The 25210-nt window shown below is 58.6% G+C and overlaps 8 protein-coding genes across 8 annotated transcripts; 2 read left to right on the top strand and 6 right to left on the bottom strand.

The window, feature by feature from the left end:
• Positions 1 to 6447: 6447 nt before the first annotated feature.
• DCS_01052 (MADS box protein) lies at positions 6448 to 7582 on the top strand (the record flags this gene model as incomplete). The annotated part of the gene is made up of 3 exons (XM_040798387.1): positions 6448 to 6696; positions 6908 to 7042; positions 7298 to 7582. The coding sequence occupies 3 exons, from the start codon at positions 6448 to 6450 to the stop codon at positions 7580 to 7582; spliced, it is 669 nt and encodes a 222-aa protein (XP_040659270.1).
• Positions 7583 to 9947: 2365 nt separating this feature from the next.
• Positions 9948 to 10347, bottom strand: DCS_01051 (uncharacterized protein; the record flags this gene model as incomplete). The annotated part of the gene is made up of 3 exons (XM_040798386.1): positions 9948 to 10075; positions 10121 to 10161; positions 10211 to 10347. 3 exons carry the CDS (start codon positions 10345 to 10347, stop codon positions 9948 to 9950), a joined length of 306 nt encoding a protein of 101 aa, XP_040659269.1.
• A 66-nt stretch (positions 10348 to 10413) lies between these two features.
• On the bottom strand, positions 10414 to 11480 carry DCS_01050 (low affinity copper transporter; the record flags this gene model as incomplete). Its single annotated transcript, XM_040798385.1, has 3 exons — positions 10414 to 10522; positions 10577 to 11348; positions 11456 to 11480. The coding sequence occupies 3 exons, from the start codon at positions 11478 to 11480 to the stop codon at positions 10414 to 10416; spliced, it is 906 nt and encodes a 301-aa protein (XP_040659268.1).
• A 901-nt stretch (positions 11481 to 12381) lies between these two features.
• DCS_01049 (uncharacterized protein) lies at positions 12382 to 13036 on the bottom strand (the record flags this gene model as incomplete). The annotated part of the gene is made up of 2 exons (XM_040798384.1): positions 12382 to 12711; positions 12905 to 13036. 2 exons carry the CDS (start codon positions 13034 to 13036, stop codon positions 12382 to 12384), a joined length of 462 nt encoding a protein of 153 aa, XP_040659267.1.
• A 1308-nt stretch (positions 13037 to 14344) lies between these two features.
• On the bottom strand, positions 14345 to 15016 carry DCS_01048 (uncharacterized protein; the record flags this gene model as incomplete). Its single annotated transcript, XM_040798383.1, has 1 exon — positions 14345 to 15016. The coding sequence occupies one exon, from the start codon at positions 15014 to 15016 to the stop codon at positions 14345 to 14347; it is 672 nt and encodes a 223-aa protein (XP_040659266.1).
• A 1951-nt stretch (positions 15017 to 16967) lies between these two features.
• Positions 16968 to 17496, top strand: DCS_01047 (uncharacterized protein; the record flags this gene model as incomplete). Its single annotated transcript, XM_040798382.1, has 3 exons — positions 16968 to 17083; positions 17143 to 17167; positions 17239 to 17496. The coding sequence occupies 3 exons, from the start codon at positions 16968 to 16970 to the stop codon at positions 17494 to 17496; spliced, it is 399 nt and encodes a 132-aa protein (XP_040659265.1).
• Positions 17497 to 19574: 2078 nt separating this feature from the next.
• Positions 19575 to 20402, bottom strand: DCS_01046 (uncharacterized protein; the record flags this gene model as incomplete). The annotated part of the gene is made up of 1 exon (XM_040798381.1): positions 19575 to 20402. The coding sequence occupies one exon, from the start codon at positions 20400 to 20402 to the stop codon at positions 19575 to 19577; it is 828 nt and encodes a 275-aa protein (XP_040659264.1).
• Positions 20403 to 21240: 838 nt separating this feature from the next.
• Positions 21241 to 22264, bottom strand: DCS_01045 (uncharacterized protein; the record flags this gene model as incomplete). The annotated part of the gene is made up of 2 exons (XM_040798380.1): positions 21241 to 21366; positions 21449 to 22264. 2 exons carry the CDS (start codon positions 22262 to 22264, stop codon positions 21241 to 21243), a joined length of 942 nt encoding a protein of 313 aa, XP_040659263.1.
• Positions 22265 to 25210: the final 2946 nt, after the last annotated feature.

Raw genomic sequence — 25210 nt, 5'->3', positions numbered from 1 at the left:
GTCCTGGCTTGTCAATCTACAGTATAATACCTAGGATACACGTACGTAGGCAAGGAGCTAAGGGCCTCGCCACGTCTGTTTTCTGCACCTTGGAATTTGATCATATTCTGGGCTCCGTCCATTCATGACCTTACGTACCACTATACAGGTACGGATACGTGTGCTGTCTCCTTGGTACATGCAAGAACATGTACTGTACTTACATGCGCCTATCGCGCCGGCCTAGCGCTGCCAGTACGGAACGGAAAACGAGTACTTGGGTACATTTACGTGCATGTACTCCGTACAACAAGTACAGTACTGTAGGTACCGTACGGAGTGCAAGTATCTGGCTGCAATCCTTCCCATTTGGGCCCAGGTCCGACTACTGTACAAGTGTACTTGCAGTACACATGTGCAAGTACCTACTGTCCTTGCAGTGAATGAACAGTGTACAGTACAGTACAGTACATGCATTCAAGTAAGTACTTGCATGTGCAGCTGGCACAGTACAAGTATAGCAAGTACGCACGATTACGGAGGACTCGCCGTTCCTATGCTTACAACTAATGCCTCTGCGGAGTACGGAGTACAGTGCTCGTAAAACAATTTGTTGGTCGGTCACAACCCTCAACGACCACTGCATTATTACTACAGGCTCCCCTGCCGAGCGCCACAACCCGGCGTTTTGCTTCTGACGGCCCCTCTCGCACTGCTGTCTTGCGCCGCCACGTCGAGGCGCAGGTGGTACGTACAGAATGATGTGCACCTTTCAAGATACGTACGAGGTATGCAACTCTAGACACGAACCTGGGATGCGGTGCACAGGTATTGCTCTGCAATACCACGAGTAGCGTTGCACTCGCGGACCCTGCTGCCGCACCTGTTCGCTTTGTCTTTCATCTCGAGGGATGATGAATCCGAGGCGGGCTCCGGGAATCCAAGTTCCGGGTCTGGGCTCGGGAGCAAGCCTGGTGCTTGTCGCCGCCGCAGTCCGCCGCCGGCGGCTTGTGGCAACTCGTGGCAGCCCGTGGCCCACCCGTGGCAGAGAGATCGACGGCCTCGGCAATTGCCTGACTCACCTTGCCAACCGTCCCGTCAGCTGCATTTTGCGTTGTACGTGATACTTGCACGGGTACCGCCGCAGATGCATGCAGGTTGCCGGGACATGGCCGAGGCAACGGACCATCATGAGGATATAAGTGTATGGACCGACGCTGGCCATGGACGACCCCGCGAGCAAATGTGCACCGACTAGTGCGGTACCGACGTCCGTGTCGACATTCGCCACCACCTTCGCCTGTCCCGGCTCCGTGCCACAGCTTCACTTGGGCGGATGGGAGGAGCAAAGCTCCGAACGAGACGACGTGACCAGCAGGAACCGATGCTCCAAGTACACGTTCCGACTGCACGTACTGCAGGCTGTACGGAGCAGGGAGAGGCTCCGTACTGTAGGTGTGTGTGTTCGTTGCTAGCGAGAGCCTAGCTTTGTTGGCTGATGAGCAGTGGCGGCCAGAGGTTCCCATCGCATTCCAACGCAGGCAAGGATGTTCACCGTCCGTGGCTGCCTCCAGAGATGGAGGGCTGGGGAGGCGGGCTGAGAAGAGGGCGAAGCGGCCAGCGCCGGCATCTGCTGCAGGTTCGACAGCTTGATGTACGATACGGAGTACTCGCGATAATATCAGCAACGTGCCATCACGAGACAGGCAGGTAAGTAGGTTGCCCATCCCCCGTACTCGTACTCGCCGGTCATGGCTGGCGAGAACTCGTGTGTCGTCGGAGCTCGAAACCGCCTTCGATTCTTCGTAGGCCTACTGGCAAGCCGAGTTGTCCTTGCCATCGTGCTTGTCGATGTAACCACGTCCGAGTAAACGTACGACTGGCAAACGTACGAGCTGGTCGAATCTGTCGACTTGGGGCTGGACGGGCTGGTGGTCAAAGTCAGTTCGCCAGGCCAGCGCCGGTCAAGCCACGGACGGGATGGATGGGAGGTGAGAAGATGGCGTGGCCACCCGACATGTGGTGCGGGGGTGTGTTGTGTAGGTGGGTGGGGGCGGTTGGTGGTGGGATATCAGTACCCAAATGTACGGTACCGGTACGGAGCATTACACCAACATGCACATGTGCTACGCGTACATGTACTTGCTTGTCAACAAGTGCGCGCGTACTGGTATTAAGTGCTGCGCTGCACAGTGCACTCGTTCGTGAAAGAATTCAATAAAATCCACACTGTACAAGCACGCTTCAATGTACATGTACTTACAGGACGCTGCATGTTGGTGACATGGGTACATTTGCTCGTACGAAGTCCATTTGCTCCTACCAGTACTCTTCCACAGCAAACAGCTACTAAGTACAGTACTTACGTGTACAGCAAGTATGTACATGTACCTGCACATGTACTTGTAAATGTTCACCCAAGTGGCTGCAATACATGTACTGTGTACCCCGTGCGTGTACTCGGCGCGGAGTACTCCGTCCATGTACTTGTACTCCGGACTTGCATCAACAATTGGTTGCTCGTACCCAGCAGACGGAGAACCCCTGCAGCGCCTGCTTCTGCGGGGGGGGGGGGGGGGGGGATAATTAGTGACCCTGGTCAGGCGGGCCGAGTGAAGGGACTGGACCGTTCAAGGCCATGCGTGGCTCGCCTCTTGTTGTTGCCATCGCTTGAGTTATCCGTCCTTCGCCCCCCTTGGGAAGCCTCGATCCAACCGCCAAGTTCTCCCCCAGGCTCCGCCGATCGGGCGAGCTTGTGACGGCTCCGGATGAAGAAAACTCGCAGGGTACCGAGCCGACCGGCGCAGCCGTTCAAGTACTTGGCAGAAACGGGCGGCACCTTGCGCTCGTACTCTTACACATACTTGTGCTGGAAAGAGGACTCGGGCGAGTCTGCTCTGATGCGAACTCTGCGCTGGTGCTGGTGCGGGGTCAAGACACCGTCGTTGGTGGCGAAGCACTTGGAGCCTTGTAAGACATGGACCTGCACCTGTGCGTGGCTGTGGCTGGTCGAAGGGAGTTTGCGATTCCCGCCGACGCCCACATGGCTGGCGCTGTGCATTTCGTCCCTTGCGTATGTGTTTTTTTTTCCTTCGAGAATATCCTCGGTATGGTGGCAAGGTTGACGTATCTCGTCTGGCGCACAGCTGCATGCTTCGTGTACATGTATTTGTACAAGCTCCGTACTACACCTGCTTGTAAGTGAGTATCTACATCTACAGTACTCCGTAATAATACTTGCGAGCTGCATGTTCCGGACCGGCTACCTAGTAGGCTGCCTGTGCTCCCTACACCAGAGTGCCTGTACATCTCGTTGTACCGTAGCACCGTGGTGCACACGTACAGCACTACAGTGCACCAGCCGCCATCACCTAGGCGCTTTTAATGCAAGTAATACCAACATACCACTAGGGCGCAGGCGGTAACTGCATGTCCCTGTAGGGGTATCTTTGGTGCATCATTCGTGTGCTGTTATCGTGGTTGGGAAGCTGTCCTTGGCCGGTATGAAAACCGTCCTTTGCAATAGTCTCCACACTACACTCAGTTGCACCATGAAAATAGAGCGTATGGTAGGAGACTACAGATGGCTTCTCGGTTCTTCTCGAAAACACTCGTGTACTGTACGCGTTTCGGATACCTAGTACACCAGTTCAGGACGCAGGTGTTTCCAAGTTTCTCCGTACTGGTGCTGTACAAGTATTTCCACCCACTCCTGCCAGCATTTCAACTTGTACTGTACGGAGTGCTTGGCTGTCAGTCGCAATGCCTCCCCGCAAGGTGCTATTGGTCCATAGTACCTAGTACCTGCAAGCGCATGTACATGCAGTAGGTGTGAGTGCTGTAGGTACTAATGTACAAATACTATGTGTACTCCGTACTCCTTACTACTTGCATGCACATGTACAGTACTTGCAGCAGGCAGTCTCGGTGGAGCTGGGTTGTGGTCGAAGTGTCGTAAGAAGGGTTGAACTACAGTGCTCCGTAAGTACATGTACTGTATGAACTCCGTTCATGTGGTAATAAGTAAGTACCTAGTACTGCACATGTTCATGGTCGAAAGGGCTCCGTACTTACCAGGTACTTGCACGTACGCTCATGTGACTGCAGTACTTACATCTACAACTGCATGTAGGTACTCCGCGCAGTAGCCAGAGCTGTGCATCGAAACATCTGGTGCGCATTCATTTGCTCATGCTTTGCGGCAGCATTAATCCCAAGTTCAAGTACGTAGAAGCGCTACTTGCAGTTCAACATGTTCGGCAGGCAATCCGTCCTCAAGTAACTACCTAGTACCTATACTTGTGCTGTAGACCTTGTACTTGCTCCGTGCAGTAGGCGCAAGTAAGTACTGTACCCAAACCCTACAACATGTGTCCCCAAGTGGCTGTTTGCCAACGGGCGCTCCGAAGCTTGCTGGATACAGTGCGCCGCTGGCACGCCGCACCCTTGCACCCTTGCACCCACCACCCATGCCCTTTACAACGGAGCCCCGTCACTTGCCCACCTCGCAGCGGGGCCCGTTCGTTCCGTCTCATTCCATGAACAGAAGGGCCAGCCGCTTCCTCCAATCATAGCGCGGCTCGTGGCCATTCTTGTCATGAGGAACTCCGAGCAGACAGCCGTCCGCCCGTACAGAACGAGGACTGTACGGAGTACCGGCACTGTGCTTGTTCAAGTGTGGTACTCCGTACCTACGTTGTACATGTGGATGTATATGTACATGTACTTACTCCGTACACTTACGGTAATAGTTGTAATAATACTGTGCGGGAACGAGAAAGGGGAGCGGGAGGGGGGGTTGGTGGTGCGTAGGAACGAGTACAGGTACGAGCGAGTTCGCCTTCAAGTTGTGTTCAGAACAGTAGCTGTACAACGATTTGCACCTGCACTCAAGCTCCTTCGCACAGCACACCCACTGTACATCTACAGTGCAGCTGTTGTACTGCACGGTACGGCGAGTACGGAACCGTGCGCACAAGCCAGCTGCTTGCCGCTGGTTCTCATTGACAACCGACGCGTCAAACAACGACCGGTTTGGCCAACATCGACTAACATGCAGTGATTGCTAGGAACCCCTCGTGGACCGCGCAGCTGACAGAAACAACCGCCGGTACGGCGCTGCACGGCGCAGCGAAGCCCAAGGCCCTGCAGGCAACAAACGCAGACGATGAGAACCAGCAGTGCGGGCAAGCCGGCCGTATACTTACTTGCGCATGTCGGATGCACGAGGACCAACCTTCCGCATACTGTACAGTGCAAGAGTCTCTACCCGTACGCGGATGCACAGTGCACGCACGATTCCTTCCAGTGCTACATGGTAGGGGTGCTGCAATGTACATGTACATGCACATGTACATGGTAGTGTACAGTACAAGTCCAAGTAAGTATGTACATGTAACACTGTGGTTGTAAGTAGGCATTCAAATAGTTCGACAGGGAACATGTAAAAGTACTCCGTACCCGTGCGCCTTACAGGCACAGTGCAACGTACATGTACACGCAGGCGACTATACAGTGCGAGAGCGCGCCCGCAAGCAAGTACCTGCTCGTACCATGTACTCGAACCCGTAATACCTAGGCGGCACACCCCCTCCACTCCCTCCCTCCGTCGCCCTTTCCTCCCCCTGCTCGCTCACCTCAGCACAAGGCAGGTGCCCCGTTTAGCACAAACTCTGCTTCGTTCCTTACCTATCTACCTACCTGCCCGCCCACCCGCCCGCCAACCTGCCTACCCGCCTACCCGCCTCTACCTTCGTACCTTTCCTACTCCGTACGATAATTACCTGCCTACCTTACTTACGCTTTTGTCCCAACCTTGACTTGGCCCCAACCTGACCTTGCCTCGGACCTACATTACCTCACCTTCCCTTCCCCTTCCCTCCTATGCGGAAAGGTCGAAGCAGCGAGCCGACCGTCCGATCCTCTGACACGCCCATCCGTTGACCGAGTGGGCAGCGATTAGAAGCTGCCGTCCGGTCGTGCGTAACCACGAAGCCGTTTGTTTCGCCTCGCCTCGCCTCGCCTCGCCTCGCTTCCTTCCGCTCACGCCCACCTCTGGCTCGCACCCCAGACCAGACTGAATACAGAAGAGCGCGCCCGGCCAGGAACTCTGCAACACCCAAGGCACCTCCCCTCCCTCCCTCCCTCCCTCCCTCTCCGCTTCGCAGCTCCAGATCCAGTATAGACCCGTCGGCACCACGCTCAAAGCAGTCATCTCCACCGCTCTGTTGCCTTTTACAGACTTCTTTTTGCCTGCTGGACGAGTGCAAGTCGTCGGCTTCCATTTCGACCTCGTCCTCGTCGCTTCCACCTGTCGCGCGCCATTGACGGATTGACTCGGGGGCTGCGTCGCTTCTGCACGACGCCTCTCCCCCTCCCGCCGCCTCGCACCGCCTCGGACCCAGGACAGCTCCCGGACGCACGGCGACGCAGCGCAGCAGCCGGCCGCCGGATAGACCAAGAGTCATCATGGCCGACATCACCGACCAGCACGACCAGACGTCGCCGACGGACCTCGATGACGCGCACTCGGTCGGCAACGGCAACGCCGCCGAGAGCCGAGGCGTCAAGCGCCAGCGCCCCTCGGCCGGCGACGACGACGACGACGACGACGAGAAGGGTGGCCGTGAGCGTCGAAAGATTGAGATCAAGTTCATCAGCGACAAATCCCGTCGCCACATCACCTTTTCCAAGCGCAAGGCCGGCATCATGAAGAAGGTGTGCCCCCTCTCCTCCTCCTCCCTGCCTCCCCCCTGCCTCCCTGTGCTCTAGAGTCCCGACGCGACCTGTGGCCCCGTGTCAGGCGTTTGCCGGAAGCTTCGCCTCGGACCTCGCGCCATGATGCATCCCCTTGGTCCTTTCCCCCTCGCCTCGATTTTCTTGCTTGCCGAGACCGACTGCTGACGCGCACGACGCCGATTCCGTCTAGGCCTACGAGCTCTCCGTCTTGACCGGCACCCAGGTTCTCCTCCTCGTCGTATCCGAAACCGGTCTCGTGTACACCTTCACCACGCCGAAACTTCAACCGCTCGTCACTAAGGCTGAGGGCAAGAACTTGATTCAGGTACATGACTTCTTCCTTTGTCCCACTTGCGCCGTCGGTCACCGCACACCCCATGCCTTGCCGCTTTGTTTTGTTCCTTTGCTTGCTTTTCCTTGCTTCACCCCCCCCCCCCCCCCCCCGCTGCACCGTGAACCCATACCCTCTCATGCCACGGTACATTCACATTCATCGCATCGGAGTGTGCGACGTGCGAATCTTGCACCGCACCCGTCTCCTCGATGGCTGGCGTCCTCTGCTGACACGACTCTCGCGTAGGCGTGTCTGAACGCGCCCGAGCCTGCGCCCGGCGGCGAAAACGGCGTCGATGGCGATCAGGTCGAGTCCCCCGAGGAATCGGCCGGCCAGCATCTCCCTCCCCAGGGCGGCCGCCCCGGCATGCCTCCGAACCCGCACATGCCGGGCAGCTACATGCCCAACATGCCCATGGATCCCCAGCAGGCACTCGCGTACCAGAACTACGTGCAACAGCGAAACCAAGCGTACGGCTCGGGACTGCCACCCCAGCCCGGCATGCCCCCAAACAACCACCATCAACCTTGAAGGGGGCCGGCCATCTGGTGGCGATGCGGGTCCGGCGTCTGATACCCGGCTTTTCGACGCTCCGCCGGGACGTCGTCGCTCGACCTCGGCTGTCCCTCTCGGACGCTGTCATGCACTTTCGGGGCTCTGGTGATTCGGCGTTGATGACGCGTTGGTATGCTGTTTTCATGTTCGGTTCATACTCTCCTTTCTTTTTCTTCCAAACACCAAAAAATCTTTGCGTCCCGGACCCTGAGATTTGGCCGCTTATTTTCTCATTCTTGCTGGCCCTGTTCTTCCCGTGACCGAAGTGTGTGGGCGACGGATGCGCCGTGCGACGGGCGCGGAAGGCGAGCGGTTCGGGGCGAGGGGCCTCCCATGCACGAGTGAGCATGCGTTTGTCGGCCGGTGGATGGTTCTGGGCCACGGATCTTGCGTGCGCATCTTGTTGCCTCGATGGGGTCGAGCGATGGAGCGCCCGCGGTGGTATCCACGACCGGCACTCTCGGCTCGGGACCCTGTTGCCTGTTCCATCCACCCCTTCGATTTTGAGTTTGCAATTATTACTCTCGCAGTTGGGCCGTGAGCGGGACAGGTGTATTTGTTTGTTGGGTTGGCTAGGGGCGAAGTCGGACGAAGCAAACCAAAAAAAGTTGTGAGATTTTCCCCATCGGCCCTGCAGTGCGTGCCATTGTGCGTCCGTATGTGCGCGGAACCATTTCCCCGCACGGCGGGAATTTCGAGGCGACGAAGCCTGTGCCGGCTTGTTTGTCGAGGGAGCGATCGGCGCGAATGCCGACGCCAGCCACGGCCCGTCGTCGGGTTGGAATAAAACTCGAGATCCAGGAAAGGCCATGTTGGCAATCGCGAGCCATTCCCGAAGTAGCCACGCAAACGGATAACCCACGTAGGGCACGCTCACCGGTGCGGTGCTCGTAGTTGGGTGGTCGAAGCCGGAAATCCGAACCAGACAAGAATGGATGCCAAGATGCGTGAATGACAGATGCATGAGCTCTCTGCGCCGCGTCTCCTGCACGGCCGGTCCTCGTTGTCGTTGAATCGCACGAGGGTGCGAACAGGCGGGTCGGTATCTACAGTGTATATTGGATTCGCACACCCGTCACAACGACGCAGTGTCCGCACCAGGTGCCGGCCTGCAAGTAAGAATCATCGCCTGGCCAGTTCGGTCATGGTCGGGGCTCTGCTTTTGCGGGCCGCCGGGCGCTCCCGACCACCTTTCTCCATGCTTGTCCGTGTTGGCTCGCTGCGGTCTCGGGTCACGAGTCGCGGCGCGGGGGCGGGTGGGCGCGACGTTCCCGGATCGGGGATGGGAGAAACCTGCCCCTTTGGGGAGCGAGGCGGCCCGTGATTGGGGCTCGCGGCGGCGGCATGGACAGTAACGGGCACGAGGAGGGGACGGGGGATTCACCAGGCTTTTCCAATCTCAGGAAAGTATCAGAGGGATGAGCCTGGTGACTCGTCTCGGCAGCAGGAGAGAAAGCGCGAGGTCATGTCGCTCGCAGTTGGGTCGTGGGCTCGCCTATGCTTCCGGATGCCTTGGTGTCACGGACTTGGGGGAGCGAGAGGAGAGGGTTGATACGGGGCAGATTCCGCCAGGGCACGGATGGACCACCGTTCGCAATTCGGCATCGGGGACGCTATCGCTTGGAACAGAAGTGAGCGCATAACCGGTGGCGCGGGTGCGGCGCGAACTCGGGGCAACGGTCATTGCGCATGTAAAAGCCTGTTGTTGCATGTCCGACATTTCCGAATCACGTGGGGTCGGCATTACGCCGGCGCACCAAGCCATGTTCGAGCCGTCTGTATCCGAGCCTGTTTGCACATCCCCTCTGGAGGGGTATGTCGGCCACCAACGAGAGCGTGGGTGCTTTCCCGATCGATCATGACCATGATTGCCATCTGCCAGACGATGCACGCACGTCCCGGAGGGACAGGGGGTTGTGTTTCTGAATGGCGTGCGTAACGAGGGGAACACCATTTTTTAGGGCGAAAGCATACTGACTGACTGCACCCTACTTGGTTGAGGGTACACGTGCACCCAAGTCACGTAAGTACTTGCAAGTATGTACTTACATGTCGGTAGGTGTACAGCAAGTGCACGCACTTGCGCTCAAACTGGAAAGGTAGGTATTACCTGGAGCCATGACTGGTTTCTCCCCGAGGTGTACGGAGTACGTGCAAGTAGTTTCACCGTAGTTGTAGGTGGACGAGTAAGCACTGATCTTCAACGCATCTCCGATCGATGGACCCAACGCACTGTTCGATGTCGTCTGGCCGCCAATCGGGGCGCAGACTTAGTCAGCACGAGGCTGGTGGGTCGAGAAGGCATTGCGAACGGCCAAGTACGTACCGAATTTCCGGCACTCTATTCGTGCTTGGAGCCTTGAAGACCTGATTGCGGAGCACCCCTGGCTTGGCCTTGAGCAGATTTGAGAAGGTTCCTCCCAAGTACCGGTACTTTGTGCAACACACCAGCTCCAGCAGCAGCAAATACTGCAATCGCTTACAATACTAACCTGCTGGATACTCGGTACTTACACCTACTGTAGTTACCGTACCGTGCACCCACGGCCTGGAGACTGCAGTATTTACAGCACAAGTGCAACTGCAAGTATTATTACTACATACCGTGCAATTGCCACAACATGTCCGTTCCGTAGGCCATCATCAATCAGCATGAGCAGAAGCGCACAGAGACATGCACGGTGGGGTTGGGGCGGCAAAGGGAAAGCAGATTCGCAGGTGCACAGGAACTTGTATGCCATCGTTCTGGGAATGGAGAGGGGAAACGTAATGAGCTCGTTGCCATACGACCGGGTGTGCTCGCGGCATCAATGCTCCGGAACGGAGCTGTAGCGGCCGACGAGAAGGCTTCCGACGAAGACGCCGGCGAGGACGGACAGGAAGTATCCCACGTTCATGGTCATGACTGCCAGCATGCTGCGGCAACGGCCGTGTCAGCGAGATGGTTACCGGAAGGAAGGGCAAACCTACAGCAGGTATCCGACGGCGACGATGACGACGTCCATGATGGCTCGAACGGGGTCGACGCTGAACCTCCAGGGTCGGATCGCGTGGCTCTTGCGCTCGACGACGAGCACCGACTCCTCGATGCCGTTCTCCGACAGCGTCAGCCGCTTCGTGTCCGAGTCCCGGGCGACCTGCTCGGCCAGCGGCTCCTTGCCGTTGGCGGCGACGTAGCGTCGGTGGAGGTCACGGTCGAGCCAGCGGGCCTCCTGCATGGCTTTGGCGGCGACGAGCAGCCGGGCGAGGACGGCGAGGACGACGAGGAAGATGCAGGTGCCCGCGTATGCGCCGGCGCTGGCGGGGGTCCACGAGTTGGCGTAGAGGGGCGTCGCCGTCTCCGTCTGGAAGACCATGGCCATGACCGACGAGCTCATGGAGCCGTGGTCGTGGCCCGAGGAAGACGAGTGGTCCATGGCGTCCTGCGTGCTCTGCGTGCCCTGCGTCGTCGCTTTCGCCCAAGGATGAGCCGTCCGCTTGTGGACCGCGATCGGTGCGACGGGCCGAGCTTGTGCTCTTGCACTTGTCGTCTTGCCGTCACCGCCTGCGAGGAAGCGGTGACAAGGTAGCCTTCTGCTTGGCCGTCGGGCGGGCTTCACGGACAGGATGTGGCCGTCGGGCAATGAATCGTCGGCCGAATCGACGATTTCGATCAAGAGCCGAGACCGGGGCGTCGAGGGCGGTTCTTGGCGTTGTTCGTTTCCACCGGCGGGATGCGCACTTGTCGTATGAGTAACTTGCACTGTTGGATAGAAATAGAGACGTGTCGTGTCGTTGTTGTCTTTGTTCGAGGGTAGAAACTGGGCGGTCGAGTCGATTTATGCAAAATGATGATTGTTGTTCACGGACCCGGCAGGTTCTTCGGCAGTGCCATGATACGTACTCCGTAGGTACCGGTACCTACGGAGTACATACGACCCGTAGTAATTATTACCAGGACCTCGTGCGTGCGCGTGTTTCTCTTTTGCATTTCGCGACGCTAACTACATGTAAGCACTTAATAAGTACTTACTTGAGTAAGATGAGCAAGGACATCCACACCAATACTGCTCCATCTTCACCCTGACTTGAGTACTTACAACTACGGAGTACTGTACGTAGCAAGTACTTAAGTACTCCGTACACTCCTACACCTACAAGTTCTTGCAATGAATACAGGTACTTGTTGTACGGAGTACACTAAGTGAATGGTAGTACGGAGTACAGTACACTCATGTGCACGTCCTACCCAGTATCATTAATTAATACCTTGCGCTTGTGTGATATTCTTGGAGCGTATACGGATCAACGTATTTCCGATCACCTTCGTGTAAGTACAGTATCCTCGCCTGCATCTTGCCTGACGACGTATACCGATCCAGCAACTCATGCGGAGGATTCCAGGACTCATCCTGCGCACGATTGACCCGTATATGGACCATAAATCACAGTTTACCAAGGGGAATCGACGTCGGAGGTGCGTCTCGGCAAACGGCCGAGGGCCTAGGCGCACCGGCGGAGGCCCCGGCCACCCAACTCGTCGTTGAATGAACATGGAGTCCTCAACATGGCATACGCATACCGTGCTTCATGACACCCACCTCAAGTGCAGATGCGTACTTGAATTCAGATTGCTGTACGTGCGCGTGTCCATGCTCCCGCCCTTCACGGGTGCGTTCGTCGGTCGCTCGTGGAGAGCCGGATACAGCCCTATCACGTTGCGCCCGAACATGATCTGCATTATGCATCCTCCTTGACTCCGACCACCGGTAGGTGCAAGTGCAGGAGGGAGCCCGTTAATCCCATGTCAACTCTTCAAGCTGCTCGTTTGTTTCTCGCCCGTCCCCTAGAACGCGCTCGAGGGCGCTTCCGACTTGGTTCCAATTTGGCGACGGATGCTCGTCCACCCAAGCCTTCATTTTCGCCACCATCTCCGTAATGACGGTGGCAAAAGCAGGGTTCGCCTCCTTGTTACCAATCACCACAACGTCGTTGCAGTTAGTCCCATTTTTGATGATCCAGACGGGAACGTTGGGGGTGCTCACCAGCGGTCCGCCAGGCCGGTTCTTGGCAGAGACGGTCGTGCCCAAGTACGGGTCGTGCTCGCCATTGACGAACATGATGCGCTTCGCGCCCTCTGTTATGTTCCAGCCGCCGGTCCAGGCGTTGAGCCGGTCAGCAGTTCGGTTCATGGCCAGGCCGTACGTGTGGTTCTCGACCGTGGGGAAGAACAATGCGCACTCTCTGCTCCGGTATTCGGCCGTGACGAGGCTAGAGAGCGGGCCGCCGTCCTTGCGGCCGGTAAACCAGCCTTCAAACCTGTGCCTGTCCATTAGGTGTCATTATGTTATAATTGTTTTCTTCACCGTAGCGGGCCAGTTTCGGCTTCAAACCGGATTCGATGGAGTCAGAATTTTGATGATTCATGCAGAGTGATACGATATCATGCATATGCTGTACAAGTGCTTGTAATACTGCACAACTAAGTACATTGTGTGAGTGTTCATGTTCATGGAAGCACTCCGTGCTGCTAGTACCTATAACCCTAGGTGTGTTGTACAGGTATTATTTGCTTTCTGGGTACTTGCATGCAAGAACAGGTAAACTTGAAGCGATGCGGAGTAGTTAATGGACGCACACTTATACCACATATTATCTTGTTGTGCGTGTACTTGCAGTACAAATTTGTGCCGTTTGCATTTAGAACTCGGCTCATGCAGATACATGCAAAAAAACTTGATTAGAAATAGCTTGCCGCCAATGGCGAAGTCGAAGATGAAATTCTGCTTGTTCCGCCGTAGCCATCATCCTTTGGTCGCAGGACCGACATGTCCTGACAGCCGTGCCGAACTGACGTCGAGGTGGCTGGCGACTTGGGTTCCCGACCAAGGGGCACGTGCTAATTACTGTACTTACAGCGGAGGCACTCCGATGGGATGCGAGTCAGTCAGCACTGGAAGGGAAGAAGTGTCTGCCGAGGGCCAGACCGGATAACCAGATCTGCAGCACGCACTGCAGGTCCATGGCCCCAACTGGACACTCGTCGCACGTGCGGTAGGAATCATCGAACGGGGTCCAGCAATCCAACAGCATCCCGCTCCTGCGACTTTCGTCCATGGGATTCCTGGTGCATATTGGTATCGTGAACGAAAGATGGAAAGTCGGAACAACCACGGACGGATGGCGCACAGCCCTCGCCATTTCCGGCACGCAGTACTGTGCTCGTAGACGACTGGTTCGTCTCCCACCCACAGCCCTCCCCCTGGCGTACGCATCAAAGATTCATCGTCCCCGCATGTAGCAGAAACTGTGGCAAGTACTGATGATTCCTCAACTCTTGGACTGCTACCAAGATGAGTGAGGTGAGTCGGACGCTAGACGAACGAGCTTGCGCTTGGCTCTCCGGAGAGCACGGAGGAGCGCGGGCACTTTCGTACCCGTATCAAAGCCAAGGTTGGGCGGTGACCAGCACTCCATATATGCCCGTGCTTGTGTTGTGAAATGGAGGCAATCCAACTGACAATAATTGCCTCCATGGCGGATAAAGAGGCCGCTTACCGCTGCTACGTCCGACGCGTCGACATACCGCGTCTCGCGAGCCGTTGCTCGTCGGCATCACTGGCTGCCGGCGGTCAACCTTCGGCGTTGCTTGGCATGTTGCTGCCTTGGCGGCTTCGTCTCCGATTTCCTCACGGCGACGGTATTCGTCCTTTGCCCCTAGTCATCGAAGGACAAGCCATCCACGAGACGGCAGCAGGCCTAGCCGAGCATGATGCCCTTCGGACGCCAGCACGTCGTCTCCATATTCTTGAGCACGTCCCACGCAGGCTTGGGCCGACGGTTGTCCAAGCTGTCGGGTTCGGCGAAGCGGCCGTCGGCGGACTTGCTTCGGAGGTAGTCGCGGCGGACGGTTTCGACGGCGTGCCGGTCGAGAAAGGCGGTGCCCATGGTCTCGGCGTCGTGTTGGAGCCTGTCGAGCGCGTCGGCAATCCAGCGGCGGCAGCGGAAGTTTGGGTCGTTTGGGACGAGGGACGCGTGGCGAAGGATGTCGATGACGCGGTCCTCGTCGGCGATCTTACTGATGAGAACGCGGACGAGAAGATTCGGCGTGTGCCGAGCGTTGAGCAGCGGGACTTGTTCGTACCGCCAACCGCCCGGAAGCGGGTTCTTGGCATGGTATCGTGTTCCTGCCACCGCTCTTGGCCTCGAACTTGGGTCCGATGAGGAAGGCACAGTGGACGCTGCAGAATGGACGGGTGAGCACACGGGAGGCCGAGAGTACCTTGCGGCTCTGCTGGGTTGTGACGCCCACCTCTTGTACTCCTCCATGACGTTGCCACTGGGGTGGAGAGAAATGCAAAGCCACTTCGTGTTGTCCTTGCGGTTGCTGGCCAAGTCGGTGGCGCGTAGCAGGCTGCCAAGGGGAGTCATGGCCGACGTCGGCCCCGTCTGGCCGGCACCTCGAGACCGTGGGGAGAAGCTGGGGCTGACCTAGGAAGTCATCTCGACTCGATGAGATGCATCAGATCAACTCGGACCATCTCCTCGGCTCGAGACGGCTGCTTTGGGAGCATATGTCGCTTCTCGGCCGAGGAAAGAGGATGCTAGGTACGAGCCAGAGGCGGTGTCGTGCTGCGGCGGAGCGGGACAGAAAGGCCAAGGCCGGTTGACAACGGCGAGAAGGGCTGCTTGAACAGAAACGGCACAGCCGACGACGTCGTCGAGCCTGCCATCTAGCCTTTTGTTTAGCCGAAGCATTGGCCCGGGGAGCCGCATTGTTTGCATCATGGCACGCCATGGCCACGTGAATGCAGATGGGGAGTCGTGTCATGAATCGAACCGGAGCATGCGGTGCAAACCCGTGCTCTGCATGACTTGCCGTCGTGTCTTTTCTTGTCCAGAGCCCCTCTCATCTGGTGAGCGCTCCGCGTTGGCTCCCTGCTCGAAAATGGCATGCTGTCGACATTAGAACGTCGTCCCGTCCGTAACCGTTTCGACATGGCGATGGAGATGGGCCACGACAGCATGACAAGGAGCCATCAAATCCTTGGTCACTCTCCACAGCCTGTCTGTTGAGGGAGGGGGAGGAAAGAGGGAAGCGCGAGGGGTGCAGTAGACGTTGAGAGGCGGAGGAAGGGACGGGCGATGCTGATGGAGGGTTCATTCGCAGCAGCTACCGCCTTTCTTTCTTGACCAGCACAATAGTGAAAGTCGACTAAATGCCACCACGAACCCTTCCTCTCGCTCTCTCTTCCTCTCGCTCTCTCTTCCTCTCGCTCTCTCTTCCTCTCGCTCTCTCTTCCTCTCTCTCTCTCTCTCTCTCTCCCTCCCTCGATCCCCCACCCTCTCTCTCTCTCACACACACACACACTCTCTCGCACACGCACACATACACAAACACTCTCTCGCACACACACACACACTCTCTCGCACACACACACTCTCTCTCTCGCACACACACACACTCTCTCTCTATCTCTCTCACTCTCTCCCTGCCTCCCCGCCCCTCTCTCTTTCCATTTCCCTGTCACCCTCTTGGCACGCCCAGCAAGCATCATGCGTGCTAGACAAGCATGTGCTCCCCTTCTCTGTCCTCCTTGCCCTTGACGGTTCTTCACCTTGGATCGGAGCTGCCGCCCTACCGGTAGCACGTTGGGTTGGTTCATTCGCTTCCCACCGTCACTATTTCCCCCACTGTTCATCGCTATAATGTATCTAGGGTACCGGGATGCGCCACGAAGCGAGCAGTCGCACGAGAATGTACATGCCCACCTCTACATTCGTGCCATTATACATCGTTGCGTACTCGGAACGCAGGTAGCGCACTAGGGCGGTGAGCCATGCGGCTGTTGCAAGATCTACTTGTCCATGCCCATACATTTTCCCACTTTGCATGAGTACATTGCCAGTGTATGAGTGCATTCATACACCTGCTACCATCGCCAGTAAGTGTACTGTGACAGTGCAGTGTCGGTGGTGCAGGTACCGGTGCGCGCAATGTACCGAGCATGTACTCGTGCGAGCACAATACCTCTTGGATGCTAGTGGTGGGTACCGAGTAGTACCTGATCATTAATGCATGTTGCAGATAATATTGCCGTACTTGGAATATACATACATGCATGTTCATGTGTCTACAGTACATGCACAACGTATGCAGGTAGGTGTGCTTGCAAACCGCGTCACATTCGGAAAATAGGCCTCACACGCCACTCCGTACCTTCCGTAGCCCGACTCGGTGAAAAGCGTGAGGGCAGCCAGGTCGGTACATTATGCAGTGTAACCGATTGTGATTCGAACCTGTATTTCACTTTCTCGTCTCTCGCTCTCCACTATCGCCCAACAACTACACAGGCACATGGCGCACAACAAACACGCAAGCATGCAAATCACACACAACAACACGCACACGCACGCACGCAAATCACGCACAACAAACATGCACAACGCACGCACGCACGCACGCACTCACGCACTCACGCATTCATACTGGATTCAGTACGTATATGTGCTGCAAAGTGCTACACATGACGGACGGACTTGCTACACGTACCAAGTCAATTACATGTAATTACTGTACATGTAAGTCTGCAGGCGCAAGTACTTGTACTCCGTGCTGTACTTACTCAAGTACTGTACATACACAACCACAGAAGACCCGCCCATTCACCATCCCTGTCCCTCCATCCAGCCATGGCAGGGAGTCCGCAGGGACAGAGCCTCCACCCATCGTTCCTCCACCCATCGTTCCTGACGAGCGAATGCGGTTAGCACAATCGGATCGGATCGCCTGGTCCCCCCACCCGTCCGCGCGGCCCCCCCATCGGTCCGTTGATCGGCCACCGCTCGAGCAGGCCGTCCTCAGACACTTCCATGCCACTTCTCGCGAACAAACACCAACTTGTGTGTAAGTAACGAAGAAAAGAACCACACGCACGGACGCACATACGCGTGCGTCGAGCAAGTACCCGTACATGACGAGCATGCACATCGTGGCTAGACCGCCAGCCATCCCGATCGACGGCATCCCGTTCTCGTCAGACCGCCACCTACAACCGGCTTCCTCTCGCGGTCCGACAGTCAGACATCTCAGGGGCAGGGGGGGAGAAACTTCTGCGGGTGGCCGAAAACGACAACCCGTGGCGCTGCTCGTGCTTGTGCGAGTGCGCATCTGCAGCGTCAAGCCGGTTCATATGCCCCCCCCCCCCCCCCCTCCCTCCCCTTCCGTCCACCCCGACGTCGTCGACTTGGTCAAGTCAGTCGTCGGCCACCTCAGTACCCGGCAGGCGGCGTCTCCATACGCGATGCGCCTATCCGCCCCAAGTCTATTTCGACGACGACTAAGCACGGAAGATGAAACGGTACTCGCGGCGGCGGCCCCGGTGACGGCTGCAGGGGGAGGGGGCCCTGGAGGTGATGGATGACGAATCTGCCGGGCCCCGTCACCGTGACCTACGATCGAGGCAAACCAACACAGCACGCCGCATGAGCATGAGCACGAGCACACCACCGTCGTCGCCGGCGTCGACAGGGAGCACTTCAGCCCTGGGTAGGCACATGTACGCGCATCGAATGCGTCTGACGGGCTGACGGACGACGAGGTGCGCCTGTCTCGCCTGCCGTCGCACCAAAAGTCGGTGTCAGCCGCGAGAGGAAGCGTGCGACGCCGAAATCGCCGTCGTTCAAAGAATATTGAACCCCCGGAACAGAACAGATCGAGATGATCCATTGCACGGGCCCGCCCTGACCAGCATTCTTCCTTGGCCGTATTCGTGCTTCCCCACCCAAATCTCGTTCGAGGGGATGGGCGTCTACAGGCGCATCATGTAGTTTTTTGCTCGCATGCGGAATATGTCTGTCTACCCATCACAGTATGAATGCATACATACTTTGGCAACAATGCATATACGCATGCACACGCACCCAGACCCCTTTCACCACCAAGCATGCCCCGACGCAAAAAGGACAAAAAGTGACAAGATGCCGGCTAAAGGCCCCAAGACCCCAGACACCACCATCCCTCCTCGTCATCGTCGTCATCATTATCCCGCCGAGCTGGGTGTTGAAACACACGGCTTGTGTCTGCACATGCAGCCCCTCTCCATTTCCCACCCCCCTGCCCTGGATGGGCCAATATTGGTCGTCACGGGGAGTGCTCGCCCGCGCCCTCTTCCTCTCCTGTTCCTCTGTCCTTCCCCTCTCCGCCGTGCGACCCATTTGCTTCTCCTACCTCTGCTGTGCGCCGCGATCACGGCGTCGGAAGCTCGTGCCGAGAGCGGGTCTTTTCCTATCCGGGTCACGGCGTCGATGGTAGGGTTTGCAGACACGCATCCAGACATCGGTCTATACATAGCATGAATTCACCCTGCGAGTCCAGGTTCAGCAAACGCCCGGGCCTGAAGCCGTCGCCTCGTGCACCCACCCAGCCACGCACGCAAAGGTCAACCAAGACGTGGAGAGCCGTCACGGATTCGCAGTGCAGGCGAGCCGATACGCGTACGGATGGGAGGCAGACGGCGCTGCCTCGAAAGGGGTCTCGAGCGCCAGGTGCATGTCTTGCCCGACGGCACCACGGACGCCCGGTCCACCACTCGACACACGCATACTTGCACCGTACCTGTACCGTTGGTATGGCATGGCACTTGTACAGCACCACACCGACACTGCACTTTTGTTGTGGGCTTGCGTTGACGTTGTACTTTACTTGCATGACACTTGTACCGTGCTTCGATCGTACTTGTGCTCTATTTGTACACCTTGTGCATGCGCGCGTTTGACCTTTCTCTCGGCTCTCTCGGAGCCAAACTTGGCCAGCCGCCGGCCGGCATGATCGCCACAGCCTCCTACTCTGGTGCCTGTAAAGTCAATGGGGGTCAGGGGAAGTTCGGGCGAGTGGGCGCACGCGTACGAGTACATCAACAAGATGGCTGTGGCGTGCGTGGCCACGGACGCACCGACGTGCTACCTGTCTACGCCGACAGGTGTTGCATCACGCCCGTCGCCGCATCTGTACCTGGGTACGACGTTGGACTGAAGTAACCATGAGCAACCCGTTCCGTCCGTACCGACGACTCCACTCGCCGTGCTTGACACCTTTGGCTCGGCCGTACCTTGGGCGTCGTCGAGCGTGGGACCCGCGCCGGGCGTCTGCAGCCCGGTAGCCACCGTGGCAGAGGATGTCGGTGCCGAGGAACGAGAATGGGGCCATGAGACGCCGCCGCACCGATTCCCGTGCGCGCGCGGATGAGGAGGAAAGCGTAAAAGAACGGATGGCAGGAATACGAGCGGCAAGGGGAGGGAGAAGGGGTCCTTTGGGGCCGGAACACTCAGCCATGGCGGCTGCGGTCCATGGCTGGATGCGAGCGAATGCTAATACGGACACGCCTTGACGAGCAGATTCCCGGGAACCAATCCCATCCGTGGCCGTGCCATCGAGTGATCCCGCGAGACGGCCGATGCCACCGGCGGCTGCGCTGTGCCGAGCATTCGGACCTGTCCAGGTGCTGCAAAACCGTGCACGATGCGGTCCGACGTACCAAGCTTGCGTGCCGTCGGTCCAAGCACAGCCGCCGTACGCCTGGGTGGTCGCGGCACGGCCGTACCGACCGGTGGGGTGAAAAGGTCGGCTCGATGACGAGCTCCTCGATGACAAGCTCCTCGATGCTCGTCGCCGCACCCCCCGGACGGGCATCCTTGCTCTGCTGGAGCCTCGACCGGGAACTCGGGATTCGAGAACGCAAACTCGAACATGTTTGTCGCTCGTCGCTGCGTTGCACTCGGTCTCTACCATCATCCCCGGCGGCACTCGGCCACGCATGCCGCATGCTCCTCCGAGGAACAAGCAGACGGATAAGCAGCATGTCGAGCTGGAAGCGCCGCGCTGGCCGGTCAGCACCCGTCAGAGACCACAAAGCGTGCTGCGAGCAGGCGGCATCGTCAACGAGTACATGTTTTCGTCTGTACCTACACCTAGATCGAGGCACGCTGCGCCCGCGAGTCCTCCTCGCGAGGCCGGGCGAGGCGCATGAAAGCATTCATTAGAAATTGCAAAGCCAGAAGCGCAACCGAAATAGCCAACCGAACAACCGCCAAACTCCATCCCATGGAGTGGATTCCGATTCAGATCCGTCCGTGTCCGTCCGCATTCAAGCTTTCCGTGCCCACACGCCATGTAACCCTTCGCTCCGCCGCCGTCGAGGGGGGAACTCGAGGCTCCACCGCCCGCCGCACGCGCGCGCGCCTCGCCCGCCCGCCAGCAAGCCCAGCCAGCGCCACACGACCCCCACCACGTTGCGCCAGGCCGCGCCACGTCCAACCTCACTAGCGTCGCCGGCTGGAACTTTCCTCTGCTGCGCCAGTGGTGCGCAGTGGTTGGGGCTGGTCTGATGGCCGACCGGCCGACTGACTTTGGACGCACGCTGCGCAAAAAAAGCAAGTCACAAACGACGGAACGAGAGGCAGTCGGTGTTGGAGGACGAGTGAGGGGTCGAGGAAAAATGAGAATCCCCCCCCCTCGGCCTGAAAAGGAAAAGAAAGAAAGATAAAATGGCAGGCTTCGTGCCGGCTGCGGACGACGCGCACCCGCTGACCCGGGACGGCGCCGCCGCCCGCCCCGTCGCCCAAGAAACCCCTTTTCCTGTCGCCCGCCGGGTCCCTTACGGGTCCTTGGTGGTGGGCGAGCGAGCGTCGTCGGCGTCGGCTGCCCGGTCGGCGTCGGGTCGCTCGCCGCCGGCGGCGTTCTCGCTGGCCTTATTCTCGCACCCCTTGACGAGGCGATGTCTCTGTGGCGGCGTCATTAGCCAGCTGTCCCGTGTCGCCGGTTCCGTCCGACGCGTCTTTTTTGACCCGAGGCGACGTGCTTACCTTGAGCGCGTCCTTGCGCGAGAAGCTTTTGCTGCAGTAGTTGCACGGAAATGGCTTGACGGCCAGGTGGATCCTCTTGTGGCGCTTCAGGTCGTGGTTTCGGCTGAACGACTGCGTGCACTGGTCGCACTTGAAGGGCCGCTCCGACTGTGGCTGCGGCTGGCCGTGGTGGCCGTACATCATGCCGTGGCCCGGGTAGCCGGCGGGCATGCCCATGCCGGGCATCACCGACATCTGGGCGCCGGGCTGGTGGATGTTGGACATGACGGGTCCGCCGAGCGTCGGCGACATCTGAGGGTAGCCGCCGTAGCGTCCGTACGAGGGCTGGGGAGGCGCCATGCCGCCGTGGGGTCCCGAGATGGAACCCATGCGCGAGCCGTGGTCGGTGCCCGTGGGCGAGGCCGAGCCGTGCGAGGCGTACGACGGGAAGCTCGACTGCTGCGGCGTCGTGGCGGGGAAGCTCGACTGCTGGGGCGTCGTCGACGACGGGTGGTAGCCCGACTGCTGCTGGTTCGTCGACGTCGTGTAGTAGCTCGACGGCTGCGACGCGCTCGACGGGTAGGCCGCCTGCTGCGGCGCGTTCGACGTCGTGTAGTAGTTGGACTGCTGCGCGTTGCTCGAGGCGTAGAAGCTCGGGCTGCTCGGCGGTCGCGAGTGGGCGTAGGGGTCGATGGCTACCTGAGACGCGGCCCCGGGTGCCGTGCGAGGCTGGTTGGAGAAGTGAGGCGCCAGCATGGCGTTGTTCTGGGGGAGGGAGAAGGTCGGCAGCGAGTTGGACGGCTGCCGACGCGGCGTAAAGTTTGACGAGACTTCCATCCTGTCACGCGGAGCGAGCACCGTTGACGGAGACGACAGAGGGCCGATGGCGGCAAAGGGCGACGAGCCAAGTCAAGCGTGGGACGATGCCGGAGCGTGATGTCGACGACCGAGATGCCTACGACGATGGCGGAGGATGGAATGGAAGTCGACGGACCGGTGGATGATGGATGATGGGACGATGGATGTTGGATGTTGGATGATGGATGACGGATGGGCCGAAGGCGGAGGCGTTGGCAACGGCGTTGTGCGTCTGGCGGCGAGTGCCAAACCGAGAGGGGTGGCGGGGGAGACGGCCACGGTCGAGTGGTAGACGAGGCTTGCTCCTCCAGTCGACGAGGGCGTCAGATGGCGCAGATGGGCGACGGCGCCGTCAAACGACCCGTCTTCTTGGGATGGGGGACCGTCTTTGGCAGCACGGTTGTCGGCGGCCGTTGTTCGCCACGTTCCTTCGACAGGGACCAGGCTTTTGCGTCTTTTGCCTCCTCTTCGTCCCGTCAGGTTTGCGTCCCAAGGTTGGTTGCGTGGGAGGAGGACGGGATGGAGGACGAGGAAGCCAAGGCCAACGAGGCAGGATGGGTGAGGCTGCGAGGGATAGGAAGAAGGGAAGGAGGCAAGGTGGGAAGGTACGGTGGAAAGGGTAAGAAAGGTAGGAAGGAAGCAAGGATGGAAGGAAGAAGTAAGTAGGGAAGAGGCGGAAGGAATGAACGATTCCAGGAAGAGGTAGGAAGCTAGAGAGAGAGAGGGCAGAGGTAGAGGGTAGAGGTAGAGGGTAGAGGGTCGAGGGGACTAGGAGGGTAGAGTAGAGTGAGTAGGGAGGAACCAAGTAGCTCGTAGGTAGCCGGCAGCAGCTGCTGGCAGCGAGTAGCGAGTAGCAAGTAGCAGGTAGCAGGTATTAGCAGCACGTCGCGAAATGGTCGACTAGGCCTTGCCTTCAGCGTAGTGGGCTGGCTGGCACAGGATCGGTCGAGTGTCGTGTCGAGCCGGGGCCAGAGGCTACGGCAATGCTGTCGCTCTCGTACGTCCTCGCTCGCAGGCTCTTGGTCGCTCGCGCAGCCGTCTGCTCTCTCTCTCTGCTTCTGTCCGTCCTCGTAGTCGTCGTTGCCGTATGCAGGCAAGAGCGAAAATCCAAACAAGCAAAGGCAGCTTTCTCGTCGAGGTTCGAGGTGGCCCAACGGACGAGCTTGCTCCCAGTATCGTCTAGGCCCAAAGCTTAATGCGGTAGGAGAGCCTAGAACGAACCCACTCACCCGTTTGCTGCGCACACGAGACAATACCACCAACGCTGGCCCGGCCGATGCAGAAGTTGATCGGACGCTTCAGGAATAGGCACAAGCTTCTCCGTCCTTCACTCGTCACCCCCCGAGGCCGTTTCCTCCTCCTCCTCGCCGGACAGGTCGCAGGCCTCCGGGCAGGTGGGCGGGCAGCAGGCCGGCCAGGTGGGTTAGCGAGGCAGCGATGGCCCCGTCGCCGTGGTGAGCGAGACGTGCGCCTGCGTCCTTGGGGGAGAGGCGGCGAGGGACCCGGAGAGGGACGGTTTTAAGGTTCGTAGGCGCCGTGTTTGTTCTTGTTTTGTGGTGGATTCCCTAGCTGACGAGGCAGAGACGGTTGTCGTTGCCTTCGACGCCGCCGACGGATGTACCTGGCTTGGCTGCCGTGACTTGCTCGCTGTACTCGGGTCGGGTTCGTGTCTGTCTGTATCTGCATGCAATGCGGCCGGACGAGTACGTGTTCGCGTCGGCCACCCGTGCTCGTGCTGTTTTCGTTCAAAGGGAGAGAGGGTAGCGTGCGTCTCCGTGTCTTGCCTGTCGTCTCGTCGGGATGTTGCGACCGGAGCACGCAGACGACGCCATGTAGTATATATGTATACGTCTGTATTCCCGTCCATCACTTGGTACTTTCCGCTTCCTGCTTCCCACTTTTCGCACCTCCAGGGGCCCGGCCTTGTCTCTCGCCCGTCGGGGTACACACGACGCAGCTGCAACCTGCTAGTCGATATGCGACTTGGCGAGCCTCTTTCTGCCGGCTGGGGCTGCGTTAGGGGAAGGGGGGGGGGGGATATGGGGGGGAGGGGGGTGGGGTGTCCTGGGGGAGACCAGCATGCTAGCGGCTCTGATGGGGCATGGCAGCCATGGGGGAGGCTTGCGACGGGGTCTCTGCTAAGGTCAGACTAACAAACTACTAGCTCCGAAGGGCTGAGGAGGACCCGACCTTGGCCATGGCAGGGGTTGTGTTATCTGGACTCGTTCTCGTACTATTACTCACTTGCACGTATCGTACCGACCGTACCGTACCGTACGGCAGGGTGGTGCTCAGAACGGTACGGAGTACTGTACACACGCTGTGCACACGCCGTACACAAGCTGTACACACGCACGTACTGTACATGCGTGTACTCGGTCACGTACGCTCCCGTCCGCGCTGCCTCAAAGTACACGCAGGTAGCGGCAGGTCATTCGCGTCCAAATACCTCGTGGGCAGAGCTCACGTGCAAGTACTCCGTACAGCGCACTTGGATGCCGCGCACGCACTTGCTTTGTTGCCCGTTGCTTGTCGGTGTACATGTCAGTCGAGCTCGAACCAACAACACGGTTGAGGAAAGCCGGGTTACGGGTACTATCGCGTATTGGGGCGGAGTACATGTGTACTTGCTTGCATGCGGTGGTATCCCTCTCCGTTCAGCTCGCACTTGTATCTGCACTCGTGGTGGTACCCGTTGGCCGCGCTGGCGACCATCCCCTGGGATGGGATGACGGGGGGGGGGGAGGGAGGGGAGGGGAGCCAGGATGGCCTGCATTCGTCGCGGCGTACGATGTATGTACTTGGTACAAGTACGTGATTGTGCGTGTTCGTGTGCATGTTCGTGTGCGTGTGCGTGCCTTGGGACGCTGGTGCGTGCATGTTTCTGCGTCTCGCTGCTAAACTGTTAGGCTGCTCTCGTCGTTC

This window comes from Drechmeria coniospora, chromosome 01 (genome assembly GCF_001625195.1).
Source record: "Drechmeria coniospora strain ARSEF 6962 chromosome 01, whole genome shotgun sequence".
Classification (NCBI taxonomy): Eukaryota; Fungi; Ascomycota; class Sordariomycetes; order Hypocreales; family Ophiocordycipitaceae; genus Drechmeria; species Drechmeria coniospora.
The sequence above is the reverse complement of the archived record's forward strand: the minus strand, read 5'-3'. Positions and strand labels throughout refer to the sequence as shown.